At 55.0% G+C, this 24,036-nt stretch overlaps 1 protein-coding gene across 4 annotated transcripts in view; it reads right to left on the reverse strand.

The window, feature by feature from the left end:
• Positions 1–24,036, reverse strand: part of NACC2 (NACC family member 2) — a 93,912-nt gene that overhangs the window by 46,622 nt on the left and 23,254 nt on the right. For 2 of the 4 annotated variants that reach the window (XM_054501908.2, XM_063650066.1), the window contains one exon: positions 1,219–2,160. In XM_054501908.2, the coding sequence (XP_054357883.1) occupies positions 1,219–2,101 (883 nt within the window). In that variant the 5' untranslated portion in view covers positions 2,102–2,160. Of the gene's footprint in view, positions 1–1,218; positions 2,161–2,852; positions 2,989–3,297; positions 3,811–24,036 lie in introns of those variants that run through there. The other 2 variants (XM_063650065.1, XM_054501907.2) reach the window with 2 other exon arrangements.

Below are 24,036 nucleotides of genomic sequence, written 5' to 3' on the forward strand. Positions count from 1 at the left end.
AATCAAGCCCTACCCCCTACCACTAAAAGAAAACAAAAGCTGTGAAGCCCAGATCGAGGTGGCCTGTGAGCTGGCATTCTGTAGGATTCATGCAAACAGAGCAATATACATTTAAACAAAGTGCAGAGTTCTCAGGAAGACACCACGGAGCCCAGAGCACCTGCTGGCAAGGCAGTAGCTTCTCCTGCAGGCGGAGAGGGAGCCAGGTTGGCCAAAGCAGTGGTTACCCTGCTGTCCCGGCTGTGGTGGCAGATGCTGCACAGGGACCCAGCTGGCCTAGGAGTCCAAGCTGGTGGGTGGTCCTGGCCCCCTCTGCTCCCAACCAGCACTGCAGGAGGGGAAGGGCAGGGGGGCGTCCCATTAGGGCACAAAGATATGCGTGGTGGGGTGGAGAGAGTCCCCACGCTGCCCCTCGGGGTCCACCACCTGCCCGTGGCTGGTACTCTGCGCCCGCGCCCAGGCCCAGGCCACTGCACACAGGCCCTGCATGCAGACCAGCCGGGTGGCCAGCCCAGACACACAGTCAGGTTGTGGGGACACCCAATCCTGGGCACCAACTGTGGGACTCTGCCCAGCAAAGCCTGAACAGTCTCCAGAGGCTGTAACCAGGAATCTCCAATTAGGGCAACCTGGGTTTGCGGGGCCCAGGACAGGGAGCAGCCCTCCTTGAAAGAAAGGAACGGAAAGGAGGGGGAGCGACTGCTCACTCGGCTCAGCACACCGGGCACTTCCTGGCCCATCCCTGGTGCGGGGCCTGGAGAGGTGGTGGCAAAGGGGCTGGGTTCAGGGGAATCTCTGGACCTCGCAGGGTGAAGCGCAGACCGAGGTTAAAGGGGAAGTAGGCGGGTCCTCTCGTACACCGTGTGGCGCCAGGCCCTTCACAGATGGGGAACGTGAACCCTTGGGCAGGTCCAATTCACAGATGGGGAACGTGAACCCTTGGGCAGGTCCCTGGGCCACGGGACGCCTACGTTTCCTCATCTATCCAGTGGAGACAAGACCCTTCCTACGGGCTGGCAGTCTCCCAGGAGTTCTTGTCTCATCCAGGACCAAGTCTGAACCCCGTGGTGAACTCTCTCTGCCACCTCCTCCAGGCTTGGTGGGGGGCTCCCCTGTGGCCCCGCAGGCCTCCGGCCCAGTGGCCTCCTGAGCTGCCCGGGTCCCAGGCATGCCCCGCTTCCCAGCTAGGTGGTGTGGGGCTCCACCCCGCCGAGTTACCTGCATAGCTGCCGGAGGCCTTGATGTACATCTGGCCGTACTGCTCCTCCACCATGGTGTCGTAGGCCTCGTCGTCCTCCTCGTCCTCCTCGTTGTGGTACGAGGTGGGGCTGTCGGTGGTGGGCAGGCTGCTGGCGCCCGGACTGGTCCGCTCCCCCTGGGGGTAGGGCATCTGCTGGATGCCGGGGATGAGGGTGGCCAGGCTGGGCACCCCGTAGTAGGAGACACGGGGCAGTTTGAGCGGGGCTGTGCCCGCCGCCACCGCAGCCCCTGCGGCCACCGCCACGCCGTCCCGGGGCCCCGTCTCCAGCGGGCGCTTGGGGGCCAGGCCTGGGCCGGCCGGCGGCAGCTCCGTGGCTTCGTGCTTTACTCGGGTCAGCAGCGGGATGGGCACCGAGGGGGACACGACGTAGGGGGCGGCGGCGGCGGCCGGCTGCAGCTGGTTGCAGGGGCTCTGGGGCTCGGAGCCGGCGTCCTCGATCACAGCGGTCTGCGAGTCGCAGTGGGGCGAGCTCACCTTGAACATGAGGTCGGTGCCGCGCTCCACGATGTGCTGGATCTGCAGGAAGCCGGCCGTGTACATGACCACGAGCTGCTCGCTGGCCGTCATGGTGAGCCTGCCCGTGTAGCAGAAGGACAGGATCTGCTGGAAGCAGGCGGGCGGCACGGAGCCGGGCAGCTCGAAGGCGCTCTTGCTGTTGCCGCTGAACAGGTCGCGGAAGTAGAGGCTGCTGGCGGCCAGCACCGCCCGGTGGGCCTTGAAGGCCTGGCCCTTGACCACGATGGACACATCGCAGTAGAGGCCCAGCAGGCGCTGCTCGTTCAGGCAGCCCAGCACTGTGTTCCCGAAGTTGGGGATCTCGATGTGCAGCATCTGAGACATGGCGGGCGGGCAGCGGCGGGGCTGGGCTCTCAGCGCGGGGCGGCCCTAGCGGGGCTCATCTGTGGGGGCAGGAGGCACGTGGTCAGTTCCTCCAGGTCAAAGGCTCCCCGCTCAAGGGGCCATTCCCACCCCCTCCTCCCCCGCCGGGGGCTTACAAAGAGCAAGCCTTCCCCACGCACCGTCCCCCACCCCTCCTGGCTGGGACACTCCAGAGAGGGGACACGGGGTCTCCCAGACCCCCTGGCAGACGGGCAAGAGGGCCCGGCCAGCACTGCTGCAGATCCCCGGGGTGCTGCCGGGCAGGAGTGCGCCCACACCACTCCCAGGGGGCTGCTCTTAGCGACTCGGTCCCAGCAGGCGAGGAGGAGCGCAGGCCTGAACCTGCCCCGGGACAGGAGGTGGGGGGCGCCGGGGGAGCCTCTGGGCAAGTCTGCAGCCACTCTCCTCCCCTCAAAAAAGTTCCAGCCCGCACAGGAGCTCCCGGGAGGGGCCGCGCTGGAGCAGTGGGGAAGGAGGGGGGGGGGTCTCTGGAGCGGTGCAGTTTGCGGTTTGCTTTCCCTCTCTTCCCTCTGAGCAGCCTCGCAGACGGCCCCTGCGGGGAAGGCGGGCCAGCGTCCCCTAGTCCCCCTGAGCCTCCCGGGCAGGTAAGGAATGGCTGGGGGTGCCGGGAAGTCTGCTGAAGCCGCGTCCACTCCTCCCTCGCGCAGAGAGACCCCCCTGGGCGCGCCCGCTCCGTTCTCCCGGCACGGACCAGACCCAGGTTCCCGAGCCGCCGCCAGAGCAGGAGTTGGGAAGCCTGTCGCAGCCCCACTCGCGGACGCCCCCCACCCGGCTCGCCTCGCTCCCCCACGCGGGCCAATCCCGACGGCCCGGCCCCAACCCAGGTGACTACAGGGGTCCCAGCCCTCGCTGGGCTGCCCGGACCCGGGGGCTGGGAGCTGGGGAGGGCGCCGCTGTTTATCTGGTGCGGACTCCGGAGGGGGCGGGGGCGGCCCAGAAGGCGCCAGCCCAACTCCGCAGGGCCGCACAAAGGCCGCTGTGTCCCGCGGGAGGAAAGTGCGGGCGGCCGCAGAGGCGCCGGGTGGCGGGAGGAGGGCGGAGCCACCGCGCCGGGAGCTGGGCAGGTGGACGCGCGCCGGGGGCGGCCCGCAGTGCCCCCGCTGCGGAGAAGTTGCCGGCCGGTCGGGAAGACCTACCTTCCGCCGCTGCGGCCGCCGGCCGGCACTGCCCGCTCCGCCTGGCAGGACAGGCTCCCCGCACGCAGCCCGCCTGCCCAGCTGCTCCGCGAATGCAGCAAACGGAGCGGGAGCCCTGGGGCGGGGAGGGCGCAGGGAGCCGGCGAGGAGGAGGAGGAGGAGGAGGAGGAGGTGGAGGAGGAGGAGGAGGAGGAGGAGATGGTGGAGGAGGAGGAGGAGGAGGGCAGAGCGCCTGGGCGCTGGGCTCGCGGCCGCAGCTCAGCTGCACCCAGGCCGGCCCTCCCGGGCAGCGCACCGCATCTCAATGAAGGGGCCGGATGCAGACGAACGTTCCGGCGGCTCGGGAATGAATAGCCGCCTTTGATTTGGGAGCCGAAGTAAATGCCAGCTCCCAGCCCCGGCTTTAAAAACAGTGGAGTGTTGGTGCCAGAGGAATGCGCGGCCCCGGGTGCTGGTACGAGACAGACTTTTGATGACTCACTGCAATGCAAACAAAGATGGCAGAAATACTGTACAGTAGTGGAGAAATGCTTCCCGGTGCCACGGCAACTGAGACAGCCTGGAAATTTATGGTGCAGTTTTGCATATGAATTACCCAGTAAACTGCCTCCCGGCCTTCCAGGACAGCCCCAGTGTCAAAGCATTTAAACTATTCCAAACAGTCTGCAGAGCTGGCAGAGCTGAACTCCTCCAGCGAGGGTGGGGAATGGGCAGAGGCGCCGGGGGAGGGGGTGAGGGGGTCAGGACAGCTAGGGGAGCCAGGGACGGGGAGGAGAGGTACAGCAGGGGGTGAAGAGAGGCGCAGAAACGGCAGGCAGCGGGTGGGCGAGGCGGCACCTCAGGTCCTGGGGGCCTTAGAGCTGTGTCCTCTGCCCAGGCGGCAGGCCCGGGAGTCCAGCCCCAGCACCCCTCCCCATCCCACTCCCAGCGCCCTCCTGGCACTTTAAGAAAAGAGCGACTTTGTGGCCGGGCAACCAGGAGCCGGAAGGGGCAGCCCCGCCTGAGAGGTCCCAGCAGACGGCAAGGCGGCCGCCCCGCTCCTCCCGCACACTCCCGGCTGCGGCCACACAGGCTCCTGGCGGACCCATTTCTCAGCTGACATCAGCTGCACCTCCTGCCCAAGGGGTCTGCAGTGTCTGGCCGTTATTGAGCCTTATCCTGGGAAGAGGCTGCTGTGCAGGACTTGTGGTGGCCCCGGGACCCCTCCAGAGAATGTGTACTTCATCCTGGGCTCATACCACCGTCTCTGCGTGGGGCCCTGAGGCTGACCGCTGGACTGCCCAGCCTCACTTTCCCTGCCACCGGCTGTGACCCCCAGGAAGAGCACATTCCACCCAAAAGAAGGGGCAGGGTCCAGGCTCGAGGCCTTGAGGTGAGCCCCCTCCTGCCTGGCTAGCTGCCTCCACCACCCTCGGGGTAACCCTGGCAGCAGGATGCGGAGGCCCGAACAGGCCTGGTGGGAGGCAAGGCGACACCGCCCTGCCTCTCACTCCCGGCGCCCCTCTGAGGCATCCGGAGACCAGAGAGAGGGCCATCTGGCTCCTCCCTAGTCACACACCATGGGCTCAGCTTCTCCAGACCAGACAAAAAGCCACTGAATGGAGACGGGAAGAGATCCAGGTGCGGGGAAGCTGCCGGCAAAGGCCCGTGGAGGTGGCTTCGTGCCTAGTGTTTTCTGCCTCCTACAAGGGGCTGGTGACAACTCGGGGAGACTGGGATGGGGGCGTTTAGAGAAACGTCCCCACTTGGCCATGCTGATAAGCTGGGCTCCACCGGGCCAGGAGACACAGGGCCCAGCTGTCACCCTCCCCGCCACACCCTCCACCCTCAGGTCCCCACTTAGTTTCTGCCTCCTCCAGGAAGTCTGCCAAGTGCCCTCATAAGCTCGGCAAGGGCTGAATGCTGGACACAGCCTGGGCAGGGGGGTACAAGAGAGGGGCCTGTGCGACTCAGCACAGAGGGCAGGGGCCCCTAAACAGCTCCCTTCACAGACCCACTGCGCCCACCACCAGGAGCTTCCCAGAGAGCCCATGGCTTCTGTTGTGGGCAACTTCACCACAAGGACAGGGGGGTAGGGATGTCTGTCATACAGGGGCTTTTGTACCAAAAGAGGGGACAGGCAGAGGCCAGCACAGTGCACCGGTTCCTGGGGGTCCCAAGTGCCTGGGCTGGGCAGGCCAGCAGCCAGGGCTGACAGAGAGAGCAAGGGACAATGTAGGCTCTCAGCCTGTCCCTTCCAGCAGCGAGAGGGTCCTGGCCTGCTGGCAAGGCTGAAATCCTAGGTCCCGTGGGCATCAGCCACTTCCTGTAAGAACACCGCAGCCTCAGACGCTGAGCTGTGAACTGGGGTTATAATTTACCCTCAGATGGTTCCTGGGGGTGAATGGAACAATGTTTGTGAAGCCCGCAGCTGAAGCCTCACACACAGAAAGCCGGTGATGCCTGCAACCTGCTGTGACCTGGGCAGGAGAGCAGCTCTCAGCTGGGCATCCAGGTGGGCGTCTTAGCGCCCAGCCCAGTTCGGCCTGCGTCCGCACCTCAGGAGCTGGAGCCCCAGGGCTGGGGGACAGACCAGCTCTCCCAGAGAAGGGACCATTATTCCCTTTGAAGGTGATGGGGCCATATGGTCCCTGGGGATCGAGGACAACTGGAGCTTTTGCTGGCTTGTCCTCAGGCCACCTGTACCAGTGAGGCTGCAGCCCCACGCCCCAGCCTGCAGAGAGCCGGACAGGAGCTGGTTTTAGGTTGCTTTCTTGGAAGGCTCAAGAACAAAGCTGAACTTTAGGAGAAAAGAATAAAATAAAGGCTTGGCTCATGCCCCCAGGGCCAGGAAAGCAGACACGCGGGGGCTGACCCTCCTGCTGCAGCCAGAGAGGAGGGGGCCGAGGGCCCAGGTGGGCCCAGGGACGTGAGCAGGGCTGTCCGCTGAGGAGGGCAGGGGCCAAGCCTGGTTCTCAGACATCAGGGCATCCCCACCCTCCCCTGCACATTCTCCAATGACTCAGTTTCCCCACCACTTTGCTTCCCAAGCAACACCTCCTATTGTTTCCCCTCCTCGGTGAGATTCAACATTCATTCAATTATGGAAAGTTCTGCAGAGCCAGGCAAAAAATCAGAGGTCGCCAACTTTGTTTACCCCAGCCATCCTCAGGGTTGTGGGCACCAACGACCCTTCCTCTCAAAATGCCCTTCAGAACGGAACCAACTTTGGAGAACCTCTGCAGATGACCCAAGGCCCGAGTCCAGTCCCTGCAGCTGTGCCAGCCTTCGGTGCCCCACCCCACACAGACACACAGAGGCGGCTGGGTTTCTCTGAGCCCACAAGCCACCCTCAGGAATAAGAAAATACAGGTGGCTGCGGTGTCGGAGGTGGGGGTCTCTTCTCTGCAGAGCCTCACTTGAGGAAGGCTGAGATCCAGGCCTGCCCTGCTCTGGGGTTGGGGGTTGCCGACCATGATGAGTCCCATACCCAGCAACCTGCTGGTGGGTGAGAGGAGCCCACGGGGAGGACGGGGGCTCACTGGAACTGCAGCCGGACGCCCACACAGGGGTTGGGGCAGCGTCTCCAGAACAACCCCCCTGCCTGAGTGTCATCCCGGCAGGATTCACACAAGGACACAGGTTACAAGGTTGGTGCCAGGCCAGAGCACCGGGGTCCTGGCATCGAGTACCCAGGAGCAGAGGCTCTGGCAGGTACAAGACCCCTGAAGACATCCCCCAGGCCAGAGGACTGGGACAGGGACCAGTCGGGCAGCCCAACAAGAGGACCCCCTTTCCTGGGGCTCAGCCAGGCAGCTCCATGGTCTGAGGGCCTCGCCCAGGGTCCCCAGAAACCCTGTCCCCTCCACCCCTAGATTGTAAAGCACTTCCTAAGCCCAGCACAGCAAACCAGAGGAATGCAGCGCTGAATTTCTGCAGGATCACCACCAGCAAGGGGAAGGGAGGTGAGAAAAATTAAATTAAATTAAATTATCTTGCAGGATTTAATTTGACCAATCTAATAAGAGGTTCTGGACCTCAGCAAATGCACAGCCATTAAACACGTGGTAGAGGAAGCAGAGAGGCGGAGCACAGGAAACATTCTGCGGAGGGGAGAGTCCCTCTACCCCAAGCCCCGGCCCCCGGTGGAGACTGCTTGGCAGTTAGTTAAGTGAGGACATCTAAAAGGTCAATCGAAGGCGCTCCTGGAGCGTGAGAAGGTGTGGGGATGGGGCGGGCCTGCTGTGCCAGCTGCTCTGGAGTCAGCAGGAGCACAAGGGGCGTTAGGAACACGGCCTGAGGGCTGCTTCCCACAGGACCTTGCCCGCCTCCGAGCAATGCCTTCCCTTTCCCATACAGTGCAGGCTCCAGGAGGATTTGCTTTGACCCTATACCTCCAGAAGAGGGGCCCTAGGGAGGACAAGGGGGCGGCAGGGGGCCTGGAGGTTAACCCTGGGGGGTAGAGGCTGCCCAGCTCCGGATGTGCCAGGGCCCCAGGGAGCTGGGCGTGGCACCAGCTTAGCCCTCAGGTTTGCATTAAACTTTTAAAACGCCAGAAAGCAGAGCTAGGCTGCCCGGAGGCCTGGCTGCTAATGCAACCACCAGCTCCACGCAAATGAGATGCAGGAGCTCCGGGCCAGGGCCCTCGGCGGCCAGGAACTCCCCCCAACCCCGAGGCCCCCACACAAGCCAGGATGGCGTGTGCCGTGTGCTCACCTCCCCGCTACTGGACATACAGATGAGGAAACTGAGACTTCACAGTCAGGAGGCAGCTGGGCCAGGCCCCTAGCCATCATCCTTCCTGGGTGGTCTCTGGTCATCAAGTCACAAGAGCCAGAGGGGATGCCTGGCCCTGCCCAACAGACCGTGGGTAGCTACGACCCTGACCTGCCAGGGCCCCAAGGACTCTGTGGCAGAGAGGAGAGTTCCACCCAGGAAGGGGGTACAAAGGCCCCCAGCTTCAGGGTCACAGAGGTATGGGGGGTCTCCGGGCTGACGGGCCCCCTCGGACTGTCACTGTCACCCCAGCCTGGGAGGTGGAGGAGAGCCGTGCAGGGCTGGGCCCAGGCCGGGCTCTCTCCATTCAGCCAGGTCCCTAGGCGGCTTCTACCCCAGACCACAAGCCAGGGCCAGCATCAGCCGTGAGAGTCGGCGGTAACTGCACTAAGGAACATCTGCCTGGAAGCTTTCTTCCCAGATGGAGAAGGGAAGTACTCCAGGACCTGCAAATCCACAATTCCGTGTATCAGCCCGTTCTCTCGGCCACCCGTGGGCAGGCCCACAGACAGAGGGGATGAAGCCAGGGACACGGCAGGGGGCCTCTGGACAGCACAGTCCCCAGCCCCCACCCCCAGGGTGGGCCTCCAGCAGCCAGTACCCTCGAGGGAGGGCTGGGAGGACGCTCCATCCATGGCAGCAGCAGGCTCTGCGTCTGATAGGGCCTTGTGGGGCGCCCATGGCGTTGGCTCTGCTGGGGGTCTGGTCCAGGGACCTGTGTGACTGAGCCGAACCCTGCGCTTATGGGGAATGACCCAAGCAGCCACGGCTCACCTGAGGCACGGCCCCTGGCCACCAACACGCTCATCTCTAACCTTCACTTGCAGAATATTCTGACTTTCTTATGGGTAAGGACTTGGGGGACAAACACGGCACAGACCGGCAACAGGGATGGCTCAGAGGAAGAGAATGACTCGAAGGGTGGGGAGGGACAGCTGGGGCTGGGGTGGCTCCTGTTGAGCCCCAGACCCGCCCCATGGCCCCGCCCCAGCCAGCAGACCCACTGGGTCCACACACTGTGGATGCCCCCTCACACCACAAAACATTCTAGAAGGTTTCCAAAGAATTAAGCTGTGTTTTGAAAAGAGCCGACAATCTCCCTCACCCATATTTGTAATTTAAATAACGTAAGCTTGAAGAGCGTCTCCCTCGGGCATAGTTTAATAACTTAAAAAGCCAGCGCCAGCTCCAGCGCAGGGCCCCCTCCTCCCCCGGGGCTACAGCAGGGTCTCCCCTGCACCGGCTCTGCCGGGTGGAAGCTGAGATTGGGGCTGCCCAGGCGGAGCGGCCGGGAGGGGAAGCACCCTCCTTGCTCGCTCACTCCCTCTCTTGATGGCCTGGAGCAGCTGTGGCCCGATCATCACCACTAGGGCCGGGGTTTGTGGAAGCGGTTGGATCCCAGGCACCGGCGGTCAGAGGTGGGCAATGGGAGGCGGTCTGGAGCGTGCTGGGCCCCGCCGCTGGTCACCCAGCCCATTAGAGACGGCGACTTCGTGGCACACTCTCATGGTTAATATTCATAGCTCTCCTCATCTGCATATCATGCCATAAATAGTCGAGGCGAGGTAAGACACAAAGCTCCCCTGCATTTCTAATTATGCTTAAAACTCTCATGTAAATCAGAGCGACACAGAAACACTACATCAGCCGCTGGGGGCGGGGGGGCCCAATGACGCCTGGAGCCACACGCCTCTGGGCCCTGGCAAGGGGGTGCTGGCGCCATCTCCGCCTGGAGTTGGGCAGCAGGGAACCCAGGCTATGTCCTTGGGGTCACCAACCTCGCCCTGCCTTTGCCCCAAAGGGCGAACTACAGGGCAGACACCCGCAGCACCTCATGGCCACCTCCATCCCTACCCCACCCCGTCCTGCCCGGTCCCCATGGCTCCCAGTGCCTGGCCCAGGCCCTTCCCAGCCGGGGACCCAGGATCCCATCCTCAGGGGTGTCCGGCGGAAGCAGCGGACACCTGCTTGGGAGGAGCTCCAGAGGCTCCCCAGTGCTCTGGCCATCCATATTTTACCCCCTGGACATTCCTGTCTGGGACCTGGGCTTTCTCAGCTCTTCAGAAAGATGGGACGTTGGATACACTGGACATAAACATGAGAATGACAGACTCTAGGGACAACAGGATGAGGGAGGGAAGAGGGCAAAGGCTGAAAACCAACCCACCGGGTACCATGCTCACCACCTAAGTGACGAGCTCAACTGCAACCCGCCTCAGCATCACGCCATGCACCCAGGTGACAAACCTGTACACGTATCTCTGAATCTAAAATAAAAGTTGGAAAAAGGAAAAGATTCAACTCACACAGCACCAGAGATTCGGAATAGTCCCCACCTGCACGCTTCGGGCAATGCCTCACGCTGGGGCATGGGATTGGACAAAAGTCCTTGGCAGAGCCCAAGCCATGGAGGGGAAGCAGGGGCTGGGGCACCACCTGACCACCACCCCACCCCAGCAGATAGCGCTGCCCCTGGATGGGCAGCAGAGGCCCAGGTGTGGGAGGTGTGACTCTGGCCCCTGGGCCCCACCCTCCTGTCTGCAGGGAGAGGCAGTGTGGGGCTGTAGAGGGAAGGTGCTGGATCAGGGGCAGGGGAGAAGTGTGATCTGGAACCCACATCAGAGCCTGAGACAGCTCCAACCCCTTTGAGCAGCACAGAAACAATCACAGGGTCCCTGGAAATGAAGCTTCAGCTGGGACATCTGGGGGCAAAACTGCCACCTAGTGAGCCTAGGAGCAGAGTCATTCCCCGGGACTAGCGACACCCTCAGGGCTAAGGCCAAAGGTGCGCAGGCCAGAGCCACACGCACAGGGGCCCACAGAGCTAAGCAAGGGGCACAGCCACCCTTGGTGTCCAGATGCATCAGCCCATCCGGAGCAGGGCCCTAGGACATGCCAGGTCAGCACCTCCAGAGAGAAGCCGGCATGGGGGCTGCGCGAGAGGCCCCAGAGCCCAGACCTGGCGCTCCTGAGAAAGTGGACAGCGGCAGCCCAAGGGGAGTGACCTGAACCCTGGCTGGGAAACCCCACCCAGGCCGCCTCCTTGGGTGTGTGGTCCACTCAGGGAGCCGGGGGGTTGCTGAAGTCAGCTAGACGTTAAACGAAAGGCAAGTCCCTCCTCCAGCAACGCGTCCAGGTCAGCAGGCCCAGCAAGGAACCTGAGCAGGCCACAGGGCCAGGACTTCCAGCCGGCTGCAGGGACACCCTCCATACGGCTGGCCTCGGTCCTCTCTACCATGACAAGGATGGGACAGTCTGCCTTGGGCAGGGCCCGGGGCTACATGGGGACTGTTGGGCCTGTGTGTGTGTGTGTGCGGGCCACGAGTATGTCACCCGGCTTCCCCAGCCCTCCACTCGGCCTGGCCTCCGTCAGAGTCCCCTGGAGAGTCCCTACCTCCCCGTCAAAAGGACCCCAACCCCTCCACCCTGACTCAACTGCAGCCAAGACCCACCCTGATGTCCTGACCAGAATAGAGGGGCCGCACCCTGTCCCCTCCTCAGGGCGCACAGGGAGCCACCTCGGGGGACCCGCAGGAGGCACAGGGCCGAGGGACGCAGGGTGACCCCACTCTGCCATGAGACAGGGATGCAGAGATGCTGGCTGCCCGCATCTGCCCTGGCGCTATGCCCAGACCTATTTTTAAGCCCATTTACTAGAAATCCCACAAATTAAAGGAAATACGGATAATGTAGTAAGAATCCTGGGGGCCAAATAAAAGCTGCACATAATTGTCCTCGTGCTCCAGTGTGAGAATCTTAACCACAAAACCCAAATCTCCCCAAAGCTCTTTTGCAACACCGAAGAATCTTGTGTAAAAGAGGGAAAAATGGCGGAAAGTGGGGAGGCCTGCACTTGGCTCTGGGATCACGGGGAGGCCCTGGAGCCGGCTGGGCTGCCTTTAAGCCGGGGCCATAAAAGGTAATTACCGATATGAAAAATAAAGACCATAAATACAAACACCCAACTTCTACGGCTCAGGAATAGCAATTGTGAAGCTGTGGCAGCAGGTGCTTCTTTCCAGAAGACAGGGCCAGACCCAGGCCCCATCCCTCTCCCCCCTCCCTGAGGGTCAGCTCCACACTGGGGCCGGGTGGGGGATGCCACTCTGCCTTGACTCATCTGGTCCAGTCCCTGGCCCGAGAAGGCCCTGCTTGATCCTCCCTGGCCAAGCCCGCACCCCAGTACCGCACGCTTAGCCCCATCGGGTCTCAAAGGTGCCAGCTGGGGCGGCAGGACACTCCCAGGTGAAGAGCGTGGGAAACATAGCCGGTGAGCACGGAGCCATCAGGGGGACCCTCAGAGCCCTGGGCACGTCCCCACCAGCCTGCCAGTCTCCAGGCTTCAGCCCTCCCCTGCTCATCCCTCCCGCCAGACATGGCTATCCAGGGATCTGCCAGCCGACTAGGGCCTTCTCCTCTGCATCCAGGAAGCCCCCAACACAGCCAGTCCCTGAGAGACTGGGTACAGGGGTGGGGGGTTGGCCCGGGGGAAGGTGAAAGGGGGAGGGGAGGATGTCACCCCAGGATGCCCTGGCCTGAGGCCACGGTTTGTTCTGCACCATCACAGGGTGGAGACAAGGGCCCACTGGTTCTATCACATACTGGAACGGACGGACGCCCCCTCAGCGGCTAGGGGAGGAGGAACAATGCCAGGTAAGGGGCTCCTCTTCTGCCTCCTCCCCTTGAACGCCCCTAAACCCCATCAGGGTCTGCATAGCCCCCATCGTGAGCTGAGATTGTGCCGGCTACCGGTGTCTCCCACTGCCTGGTTGGGAGGGACAGGCCAGGACTCCTGACGCCCCAGCTGGAGTGGTCACCAAACCCAGGTTGCCCCGGCCTGCAGCCATTGGGACCCACAGCAGGCACTGCCCATGGCGGCAGCTCCATTTCCCGGGCACTCACCACACAGAGGCACAGCCCTCAGATAGAGGGGTCCCCTCCCTCCAGGCCCAGATGCTGGAGGTCACCAGGCCCAGCTCCCAGGCCGCCCCCTCACCCAGGAACCCTGACCATTGAGGGGGTCCATGGCATTTGGCCACAGGAAGGGGCTGGAGGCAGAGAGAAGGCAGCTGGGGTCGGGGAAGGTGGATGGATGGGCATGCTGATCATACCCAAGAGGATGCGTGTTCACGTTCGGGGGCTAAGACCCTGTGCAGCTCACACCTGGACCCAGCAGGTCTACCCCAGCCCCCAGCCTCAGCCCTCACATGGCCAGGTGGCAACACCCTCCTGGTCAGAAAGAGGCAGATCAGAGGTCTAGCAGGCTCAGGAACCAGCGAGAAGCCAGGTGGGTAGGCGGGGACAAGCACATGAAGCAGAGAAAAGCAAGCCCAGGTACAGAGCAGGCCATTAAGAAAAGTTGGTGGCTGGGTACGGTGGCTCATGCCTGTAATCCCAGCACTTCGGGAGGCCAAGGTGGGCGGATCACCTGAGGTCAGGAGTTCGAGACTAGCCTGGCCAGCATGGCGAAATCCCATCCCTACTAAAAACACAAAAATTAACCGGGCGTGGTGGTGTGCAGCTGTAATCCCAGCTACTCAGGAGGCTGAGGCTGAGGCAGGAGAATCGCTTGAAATGGGGAGGTGGAGGTTGCAATGAGCCGAGATTGCACCATTGTACCTGTACTCCAGCCTGGGCAACAGAGCGAGACGGGACAGGACAGGACAGGACAGGAAAGAGAGAAAAGAAAGAAAGAAAAGTTAGCAAGAAATTAGCAACTAAGCAACACGATGACTGCAAATCCTTTCCCCCAACGCCAAGGGACCACCCAGCAGTCACTCGCTTACCTAGGAGGACGCACCTTTGACCTGCCATCTACCCAGACCCTGGCAAGTTACAGGTATACGTGTCAACTTTTGTCCAGGAAACAAGCAAAGATTTCTCTCTATAGAAAAGACAATCCCAAAGACAGTGAGGTTTTGGCCCGTGGGGCATTAACCAGTTTTAGACCTTGTCTAGCAAGATCTGGTAGCACTTCATCTTCAGTGCCTAGGCCCAGAGGCTCCTCTGGCACTGTCCCAGCCAGTGACCATCCTACCTGCTCCTTCATCAATGAGTTAAATACATAATACATGTTCTCTGTACGTTCACACCAGCCTCATTTATCACTTTAAAAATTATACAGGCTGGGCACAGTGGCTCATGCCTGTAATCCCAACATTTCTGGAGGCCAGCGGGGGTGACTGCTTGAGCCCAGCAGTTCAAGACTAGCCTGGACAACATGGCGAAACCCCATCTCTACAAAAAAATACAAAGAATTAGCCGAGTGTGATGGTGCATGACTGCAGTCCCAGCCACTTGGGAGGCTGAGGTGGGAGGATCACCTGAGCCTGGGAGGCCGAGGCCGCAGTGTGCCATGATCGTGCCACTGCATTCCAGTCTGGGCAACAGGGCAAGACCCTGTCTCTAAGTAAGTAAATAAATAAAATTATACGTTGACAGAACATCCCAGAAACATGAGGTACATGGCCCGTGCTCAACCCCATGCCTGTCTTCTTGTGTCTCCCCAAGAGAAGAACCCAGACTTCGCCATCACTGTTTTCTTCTGTTTTTTGTTCTTGTTGTTGTTGAACCCTTTTACCCCGGGACTGTTTCTGTGTCTGGTTGTGGGCCGAGTCTGTCAATCTATCTCTATCCGGTCAAACGTGTGGTTTGAGCCGCATTCCCATTACGTGGCGGGGACCAGGGATGAGCAGCTCCCAGGACCCCTGGGCTGGTCTTGGCCATGCTGTGCAGAGCACCTGCGAGCAACGTGCCAGCGAGGGGGCCCTGGAGGCTGGGGTCTGACTCTGTGGGCTGACCCTGTGGAGATGCCTGCAGGGCCAATGAGGGGCTCGAGTCCTGTCCCTATTGGTCATCTTTGTTCTTCAGTCCAGGAAAGAGGTCATGTACATTGCAGAAGCAAACACTTCCCTCTGAGATAAGAAGAGGGGCCATTTTCCAGATTTACGTTTGACCTGTGGCTGAGCCTGCAAGTTCTCTGCATGTCCATCAACAGGACAAGCCTTTCCCTCCCATAAAGTATAGAGTTTTTTCTACCTGGGAAGGGTATGCACAAACAAGATTACAAAATCTCTTAAAGAGGCCGAGCACGGTGGCTCACGCCTGTAATCCCAGCACTTTGGGAGGCCGAGGTGGGTGGATCACCTGAGGCCAGGAGTTCTAGACCAGCCTGGCCAACAAAGTAAAATCCTGTCCCTACTAAAAATAGAAAAATTAGCGAGGTGTGGTGGTGGGTGCCTATTATCCCAGCTACTCAGGAGGCCGAGGTAGGAGAATCACTTGAACCCGAGAGGTGGAGGTTGCAGTGAGCCGAGATCATACCACCTGCACCCCAGCCTGGGAAACAGAGCGAGACTCCATCTCAAAAAAAAAGAAGAAGAAATCACTTAAACAGCTGTGCCCTCATTGGCTAGCAGATACTGTGCAACTTTACAAATCTAACACTGTTAGAGCTCCCGGAATATAATGAAACTGTAGGCCAGGCGTGGTAACTCAGGTCTATAATCCCAGCACTTTGGGAGGTCAAGGCTGGAAGATCACTTGAGTCCAGGAGTTTGAGACAAGCCTGGACAACACGGCAAGACCTCATCTCTACAAAAAATTCAAACGTGAGCTGGGCGTTGTGTTGTGTACCTGTGGTCCCAGCTACTCAGGAGGCTGAGCGGGGAGAATCACTTGAGCCCAGGAGATCGAGGCTGCAGTGAACTATGACTGCACTACTGCACTCCAGCCTGGGTGACAGAGGGAGACCCTGTCTCAAAAAAAAGACAAAAGTAAATCCTAATCCTTAAAAACTACTGGAAGAATGAACAAGCACAGCAAGATTGCAAAATATAAACTCAGTATACAAAAATCACAAGTATTTCTCTACACTTGCAATGAACAACCTAAAAATAAAATCAAGTAAACAATTCCATTTACAACGGCATCAAAAAGCATAAAATACATAGGAATACATTTAACAGAAGTAGTGTAAAACTCATACTTTGAAAGCTTCAAAATTTTGTTGAAAGAAATGAAAGATCTAAATAAGTAAAATATCCATATTCATGGGCTGGGAAGACCTAACATTATTAAAGTCTTCTTTAATAATGTTAATTAAGGAATACATCCCAAATTGATCTACAGATTCAATGCAATCTCTATCAAAATTCTGGTTAATTTCTTTGCCAACATTGACGAGCTGATGCTAAAAATTCATATGGAAATGCAAAGGACCCAGGAGAGCCAAAACAATATTGAAAAAGAGGAGCAAAGTTAGAGTGGTCATACTTTCCAATTTCAAAACCTGCTATAAAAGCCACTGTAATCAAGACAGTGTGCTGCTGATCTAAGGACAGACTTAGATCAATGGAACAGATGAGTCTATAAATGTATTCATGTGTCTGCAACCAATTAATTTAATAAGGGTGCCAAGACCATTCAATGGGGAAAGAACAGTCTTTTCAAAATATGGTGCTGGGACGACTGGATAGCCACATGCAAAAGAATGAGGCAGGACCCTTCCCTCATACCATATACAAAAATTAACTTAAAATATTTCAAAGACCTAAATGTAAGAGCTAAAACTATAAAATTCTTTTTTTTTTTTTTTTTGAGGCTGAGTCTCACTGTGTCGCCCAGGCTGGAGTGCAGTGGCACAATCTCGGCTCACTGCAAGCTCCGCCTCCCGGGTTCACGCCATTCTCCTGCCTCAGCCTCCCGCCACCACGCCCAGCTAATTTTTTGTATTTTTAGTAGAAACGGGGTTTCACCATGTTAGCCAGGATGGTCTCGATCTCCTGACCTCGTGATCCGCCTGCCTCGGCCTCCCAAAGTGCTGGGATTACAGGTGTGAGCCACTGCACCCGGCCAAAACTATAAAATTCTTACCAGAAAATACGGGATAAATCTTTGTGGTCTTGGGCTAAACAATGGATTCTTAGATATGACATCAAAGAGCAAAGCAACAAAAGGAAAGAACAAACAAGACCAGGTGTGGTGGCTCACGCCTGTAATCCAACACTTTGGGAGTCTGAGGCAGGAGCATCACTTGAGCCCAGGAGTTCAAGACCAGCCGGGGCAACATAGTGGGACCTTGTATCTACAAAAAATAAAAAATTAGGCCGGGCGCGGTGGCTCACACCTATAATCCCAGCACTTTGGGAGGCCGAGGCGGGCAGATCAGTTGAGGTCAGAAGTTCAAGACCAGCCTGGCCAACATGGTGAGATCCCGTCTCTGCTAAAAATACAAAAGTCAGCCAGATGTGGTGGCGCACACCAGCTACTCAGGTGGTTGAGGCAGGATAATTGCTTGAACCTGAGAGGCAGAGGTTGTGGTGAGCCAAGATTGCGCCACTGCACTCCAGCCTGGGTGACAAAGCGAGATGTGGTTTCAAATACATAAATAAATAAATAAACAAATAAAAAATTGGCCAGGAGTGGTGACACATGCCTGTAGTCCCAGCTACTCAGGACGCTGAGGTGTGAGAATCACTTTAACCTAGGAGGTTGAGGCTGCAGGAAGGGGCTGGAGCCATGACCACACCACTGTCCTCCAGCCTGTGTGACAGAGACCCTGTCTCCAAAAAATAAAAAGAAAAAGAAAAGGAAAGAAAAACCAGATATATGAGACTTCCTCAAAATTTAAAAATCCTGTGCTTCAAAGAAGACCATAAAGAAAGTAAAAAGAGGCTGGGCATGGTGGCTTACGCTTGTAATCTTAACACTTTGGGAGGCCAAGGCAGCTGGATAACCTGAGGTCAGGAGTTTGAGACCAGCCTGGCCAACATGGTGAAAACCCATCTCTACTAAAAATACAAAACTAGCCGGGTGTGGTGGTGGATGCCTGTAACCCCAACTACTCGGGAGGCTGAAATAGGAGAATCACCTGACCCCAGGAGGCAGAGGTTGCAGTGAGCCACAAACGTGCCACTGCACTCTAGCCTGGGCAATAGAGTGAAACCCCATCTCAAAAAAATAAAAATAAAAATAAACCAAAGCATAGAAGGGAATATCTGCCAACCATACAAGAGACTTATATCTAGAATGTATAAAGAATTCTGACAACTCAACAATAAAAAAAAAATAACCCAATTTAAAAATAGGCAAGGCATCTGAAAAGATATTTCTCCAAATACTATATACAAATGTCTAATATACACTCGCAAAAATACTCAGCATCATTAGCCGTCAGGGAAATCCAAATCAAAACCACAAAGAGATACCACCTCATACCCACTAGGATGGCTATAATCAAAAAGACGGAAAACAAAGTTTGGTGGAAATGTAAAAAGATGTAGCAATCGGGAATGCAAAATGTTAAGGCCACTTATGGAAAACAGTCTGGAATTTCCTCAAAAGGTCAAATAGAATTCCTACATGACCCAGCAATTCCAACCCCAGGTATGCAGCCAAGAGGAAGGAAAGCATGTATCCACACGGAAACTTGTTCCGAGTGTTCCTAGCAGTATCATTTGCAATAGCCAAGAAGTGGAAATATACAAATGTCTATCACGGGCTGAATGGATAAGTAAAATGTGGAATATCCATACAATGTCATTCAGCAATGATAGGAATGAAGTACTGGGAGAGCACGGATGAGCCCCACGCTAAGCGAAACATTATGCTAAGTGTGAAAAAAATGCTGGTCACAAGAGGGCACATATTATGAGATTCCATTTATATAAAATGTCCAGAACAGATCATTTCAAAAGATTAAAAAAAAAAAAAAGATTTAGCTGGACGCAGTGGCTCAAGCCTGGAATCCCAGCACTTTGGGAGGTCAAGGCGGGCGGATCACCTGAAGTCGGGAGTTCGAGACCAGCCTCGGCAAGCAACATGTCAAAACCCCGTCTCTACTAAAAATACAAAATTAGCCAGGCATGGTAGTTCATGCCTGTAATCCTGGCTACTCAGGAGGCTGAGGCAGGAGAATCGCTTGAACCCGGGAGGCGGACGTTGCGGTGAGCCAAGATCGCACCAATATCACACACAGCCAAGACCTAGCCTAGGCAACAACAGGGAAACTCTGTCTCAAAAAAAAAAAAAAAAAAATTTTGTTGTTGCCTAGAGCCAGGAGCAGTGGGGGTGAGGGAGGGATGGGGGAATGAGAATGACTACTAAAGGGTGTGGTTTTTGGAGTGATGAAGATGTTCTAAAATTCATGATGCTAATGGTTGCATAACTCTGAATACAGACGTGTTGATTAACGATGGGCATATATTCTGAGAAATGCATCATTAGGTGATTTTGTTGTTGTCTGAACACCACAGGTGATTTTGTCGTTCTGTGAACATCATAGAATGCACTTAAGCAACACTCGATGAGCTGGGTGCGGTGGCTCACGCCTGTAATCCCAGCACTTTGGGAAGCCGAGGCCGGCGGATCACCAGGTCAAGAGATCGAGACCATCTGGCCAACATGGTGAAACCCTGTCTCTACTAAAAATACAAAAATTAGCCGAGCGTGGTGGCGGGCACCTGTAGTCCCAGCTACTCAGAAGGCTGAGGCAGGAGAATCACTTGAACCCGGGAGACAGAGGTTGCGGTGAGCCGAGATCATGCCACTGCACTCCAGCCTGGCAACAGGGCGAGATGCCATCTCAAAAAAACAGAAACAAAAACAAAGCTAGATGGTGCAGCCTACTGCACAGTTAGGCTATATGGCATAGCCTAGTGCTCCTGGGCTATAAACCTATAGAGCATGTTACTGTACTGAATAGCATAGGCAACTGTAACACAATGGGAAGCATTTGTGTATCGAAACATAGTAAAGGTTCAGTAAAAATATAGGATAAAAGATTTAAAATGGTACAATTGTATAGGGCACTTAACATGAATGGAACTTGCGGGTCTGGGTGTTGCTCTGGGTGAGTGAGTAGTGAGAGAATGTGAAGGCCTGGGACATTACTATACACTACTAAAGACTGTATAAACACTGTACATTTAGGCTACACTACATTTATCTTTTTTAAAAAAGGAATTGTGTGGCTGGGTGCAGTGGCTCATGCCTGTAACTCCAGCACTTTGGGAGGCCGAGGCGGGCAGATCACCTGAGGTCAGGAGTTCAAGACCAGCCTGGTCAACATGACGAAACCCTGTCTCTACCAAAAAATACAAAAATTAGTTGGGCATAGTGGTGCGCGCCTGTAATCCCAGCAACCCAAGAGGCTGAGGCAGGAGGATCGCTTGAACCCAGGAGGCAGAGGTTGCAGTGAGCCGAGATCACACCATTGCACTCCAGCCTGGGCAACAAGAGTGAAACTCCACCTCAAAAAATAATAATAATAATAATAATTGTGCAATGACATTATGATGGCTACAATGTCACCAGGCAATAGAATTTTTCAGTTCTATTATAATCTCATGAGAGCACCACTGTATATGCTGTCCACTGAACTGTTGTTATGCAGTGTGTGACTATATACTAAAAACCACTAAATTATACAGTGTATGAGTGAATTGTATGGCATGTAAACTGTCTCAATAAAGATGTTATTTCAAAAATAAAAATACAGATAAACCAAAATGAAATTTTAAAAATCGAGTGGCTCACAGGAAGGCAGGAAAAATAAAAGACAGAACAGAATCAAAAACTAAAATAGGAGACAAGGCCTCAGCACGCCAATAATTCCATTAAATGTAAATGATCTAAATACACCCATTAAAAGATAGAGATTGATAGAATACTTTTTTTTTTTTTTTTTAAGATGGAGTTTTACTCTTGTTGCCCAGGCTGGAGTGCAATGGCACGATCTCAGCTCACTGAGACCTCTGTCTCCCAGGTTCAAGCGATTCTCCTGCCTCAGCCTCCCAAGTAGCCAGGATTACAAGCCTGTGCCACCACACCCAACTAATTTTTTGTATTTTTAGTAGAGATGGGGTTTCACCATGTTGGCCAGGCTGGTCTCAAACTCCTGACCTTGTGATCCACCCGCCTCAGCCTCCCAAAGTGCTGGGATTATAGGCGTGAACTGCCGTGCCTGGCCTGAAGTGAGTTTCTTTTAGATAGCATATAGCTAAGTCATATTTTAAAATGTATTCTATTGACCGGGCACGGTGGCTCACACCTGTAATCCCAGCACTTTGGGAGGCTGAGCCAGGTGGATCTCACCTGAGGTCAGGAGTTTGAGACCAGCCTGGCCAACATGGTGAAACCCCTTCTCTACTAAAAATACAAAAATTAGCCGGGCGTGGTGGCAGGCACCTGTAATCTCAGCTATTCGGGAGGCTGAGGCAGGAGAATTGCTTGAAACCAGAAGGCGGAGGTTGCAGTGAGCCAAGACCACGCCACTGCATTCCAGCCTGGGTGAAAGAGCAAAACTCTGTCAAAAAAAAAAAAAAACACCTCACTTCAAATATAATGATATAGGTAGGTTAAAATGAAAAGAACAGAAAAAGCTAAATTATGCAAACATAAAAGAAAGCAAGGGTTGTTTTATTTACTTCAAATAAAGCATATTTCAGACCAAATAAAATTATCAGAGATACAGTAGGACGTGACATAATAATTAAAGCATCAATCCACTAAGACACAGCAATCCTAAATGTCCATGTACCAGACAACGGAACTACAAAATACATGAAGCACAAACTGATAGAACTAAAGACAAATCCACAATTCTAGTAGAGACTTCAACAGCCTTCTCTAAACAATGATAGAACTAGATAGAAAATCAGCAGAGATAGAGTGAATTAACAGCAGAACTCACTCAACAACAGCAGAACATATGTTCTTTTCACGTGCCTGTGGAACATATGTCAAGAGAGACAATATTCTGGGCCAGAAAGAAAACTTCAAGAACTTTACAAGACTTAAAATTACACAGAGTGTGTTCTCCAACCACAGCAGAATCAAACTAGAAATCGTAACATAAAGGTAACAGGGAAATCTAGAAATGGAAATAAACAACATACATCTAAGTAATCCATATGTCAAAGAAAAAGTCTCAAGAAAATCAAATATGGGCCGGGCGCGGTGGCTCACGCCTGTAATCCTAGCACTTTGGGAGGCCGAGGCGGGTGGATCACAAGGTCAAGAGTTCAAGACCAGCCTGGCCAAGATGGTGAAACCCCGTCTCTACTAAATTAGCTGGGCGTGGTGGCGGCGCCTGTAATCCCAGCCACTCAGGAGGCTGAGGCAGAGAATTGCTTGAACCCGGGAGGCGGAGGTTGCAGTGAGCCAAGATCATGCCACTGCACTCTAGCCTGGGCGACAATCAAATACAATGAAAAGAAAATCAAATACAATGAAAAGAAAAATACAACATACCGAAGTCTGTGGGACACCACTTAAGTGGGGCTGAGAGGAAAATTTATAGCATTAATGGATGTATTAGAAAACAGGAAAAGTCTCAAATCAATTATATAAGCTCTCATCTCAAGGAATCAGAAAAAAAAAACAAAAAACCAAAAACTTGACGCAAGCAGAAGAAAAGAAATGATAAAAATAAGAACATAAATCAATAAAATTGAAAACAAGCACAACAGAGGAGGAAAAAAATCAATGAAACAGCTGGGTTTTTTAAAAGATCAATAAAATTGACAAACATCTAGCAAGACTGACAAAAAAAAGAGTAGATACAAATTAATTTTAGTATCAGAAATGAAACAGGAGAAATAATTACAGACCCTGCAGATAGCAAAAGGATAATGTGGAAACAATAAGAACAATTTGACCACTGGGTGCGGTGGCTTACGCCTGTAATCCCAGCACTTTGGGAGGCTGAGGCGGGTGGATCGCTTGAGGTCAGGAGTTCAAGACCAGTCTGGCCAACACAGTGAAACCCATCTCTACTAAAAAAAACTAAAAAAACTCGCCAGACGTGGTGGCTCATGCCTGTAATCCCAGCTACTTGGGAGGCTGAGGCAGGAGAATCGCTTGAACCTGGAAGGGGGAGGTTGCAGCGAGCCAAGATCATGCCACTACACTCCATCCAGCCTGGGAGACAGAGCAAGACTCCGTCTCAAAAAAATAAAATAAAATTTAAAAAGGCTGGGTGTGGTGGCTCACGCCTATAATCCCAGCACTTTGGGAGGTCAAGGCAGGCAGATCACGAGGTCAGGAGTTTGAGACCAGCCTGGCCAACATGGTGAAACCCCGTCTCTACTAAAGATACGAAAATTAGCTGAGCGTGGTGGCAGGCGCCTGTAATCCCAGCTACTCAGGAGGCTGAAGCAGGAGAATCACTTGAACCTGGGAGGTGGACGTTGCACTGAGCTGAAACGATGCCACTGCACTCCAGCCTGGATGATAGAGTGAGACTCCATCTCAAAAACAAAAACAAAAAACCAGCAAGACTTTTTGTAAATATAGATGAGCTCATTCTTAAATATATATGAAAAGGCAAAGGAATGAAAATAGCTAAGACAATTTTGAGAGAGAATTAAGTGGGAGAAATCAGGCTACCTGATTTCAAGGCTTATTATAAACTATAGTGATCAATACTGTGTGGTATGGACAGAGGGACAGACATATGGATCAATGGAACAGAATTTAAAAAAACCCAAAATAGACCCACACAAAATTTGCCCAACTGATTTTTTTAAAAAGAGGCAAAAGCAACTCAGGGAAGAAGAGCCGGCCTTTGAAGCCAATGGAGCTGGGGCAACTGAACGTCCAGACGCAAATGTGCTGAACTCCACCCAAGCCTCACACTCCATTCAAAATTACCCAAAGGCCAGGCACGGTGGCTCGAGTCTGTAATCCCAGCACTTCGGGAGGCCCAGGTGGGTGGATCACCTGAGGTCAGGAGTTTGAGACCAGCCTGGCCAACATGGTGAAACCCCGTCTGTACTAGAAATATAAAAATTAGCTGGGCGTGGTGATGTGCGCCTATAATCCCAGCCACTCGGGAGGCTGAGGCAGGAGAATTACTTGAAACCGGGAGGTGGAGGTTGCAGTTAGACGAGATTGTGCCCTTGCACTCTAGCCTGGGCAACAAGAGTGAAACTCTGTCTCAAAAAGGAAAAAAAAAAAAAAGCCCAAAGGCAGGGCATGGTG

This window comes from Pongo pygmaeus, chromosome 13, assembly GCF_028885625.2.
Source record: "Pongo pygmaeus isolate AG05252 chromosome 13, NHGRI_mPonPyg2-v2.0_pri, whole genome shotgun sequence".
Classification (NCBI taxonomy): Eukaryota; Metazoa; Chordata; class Mammalia; order Primates; family Hominidae; genus Pongo; species Pongo pygmaeus.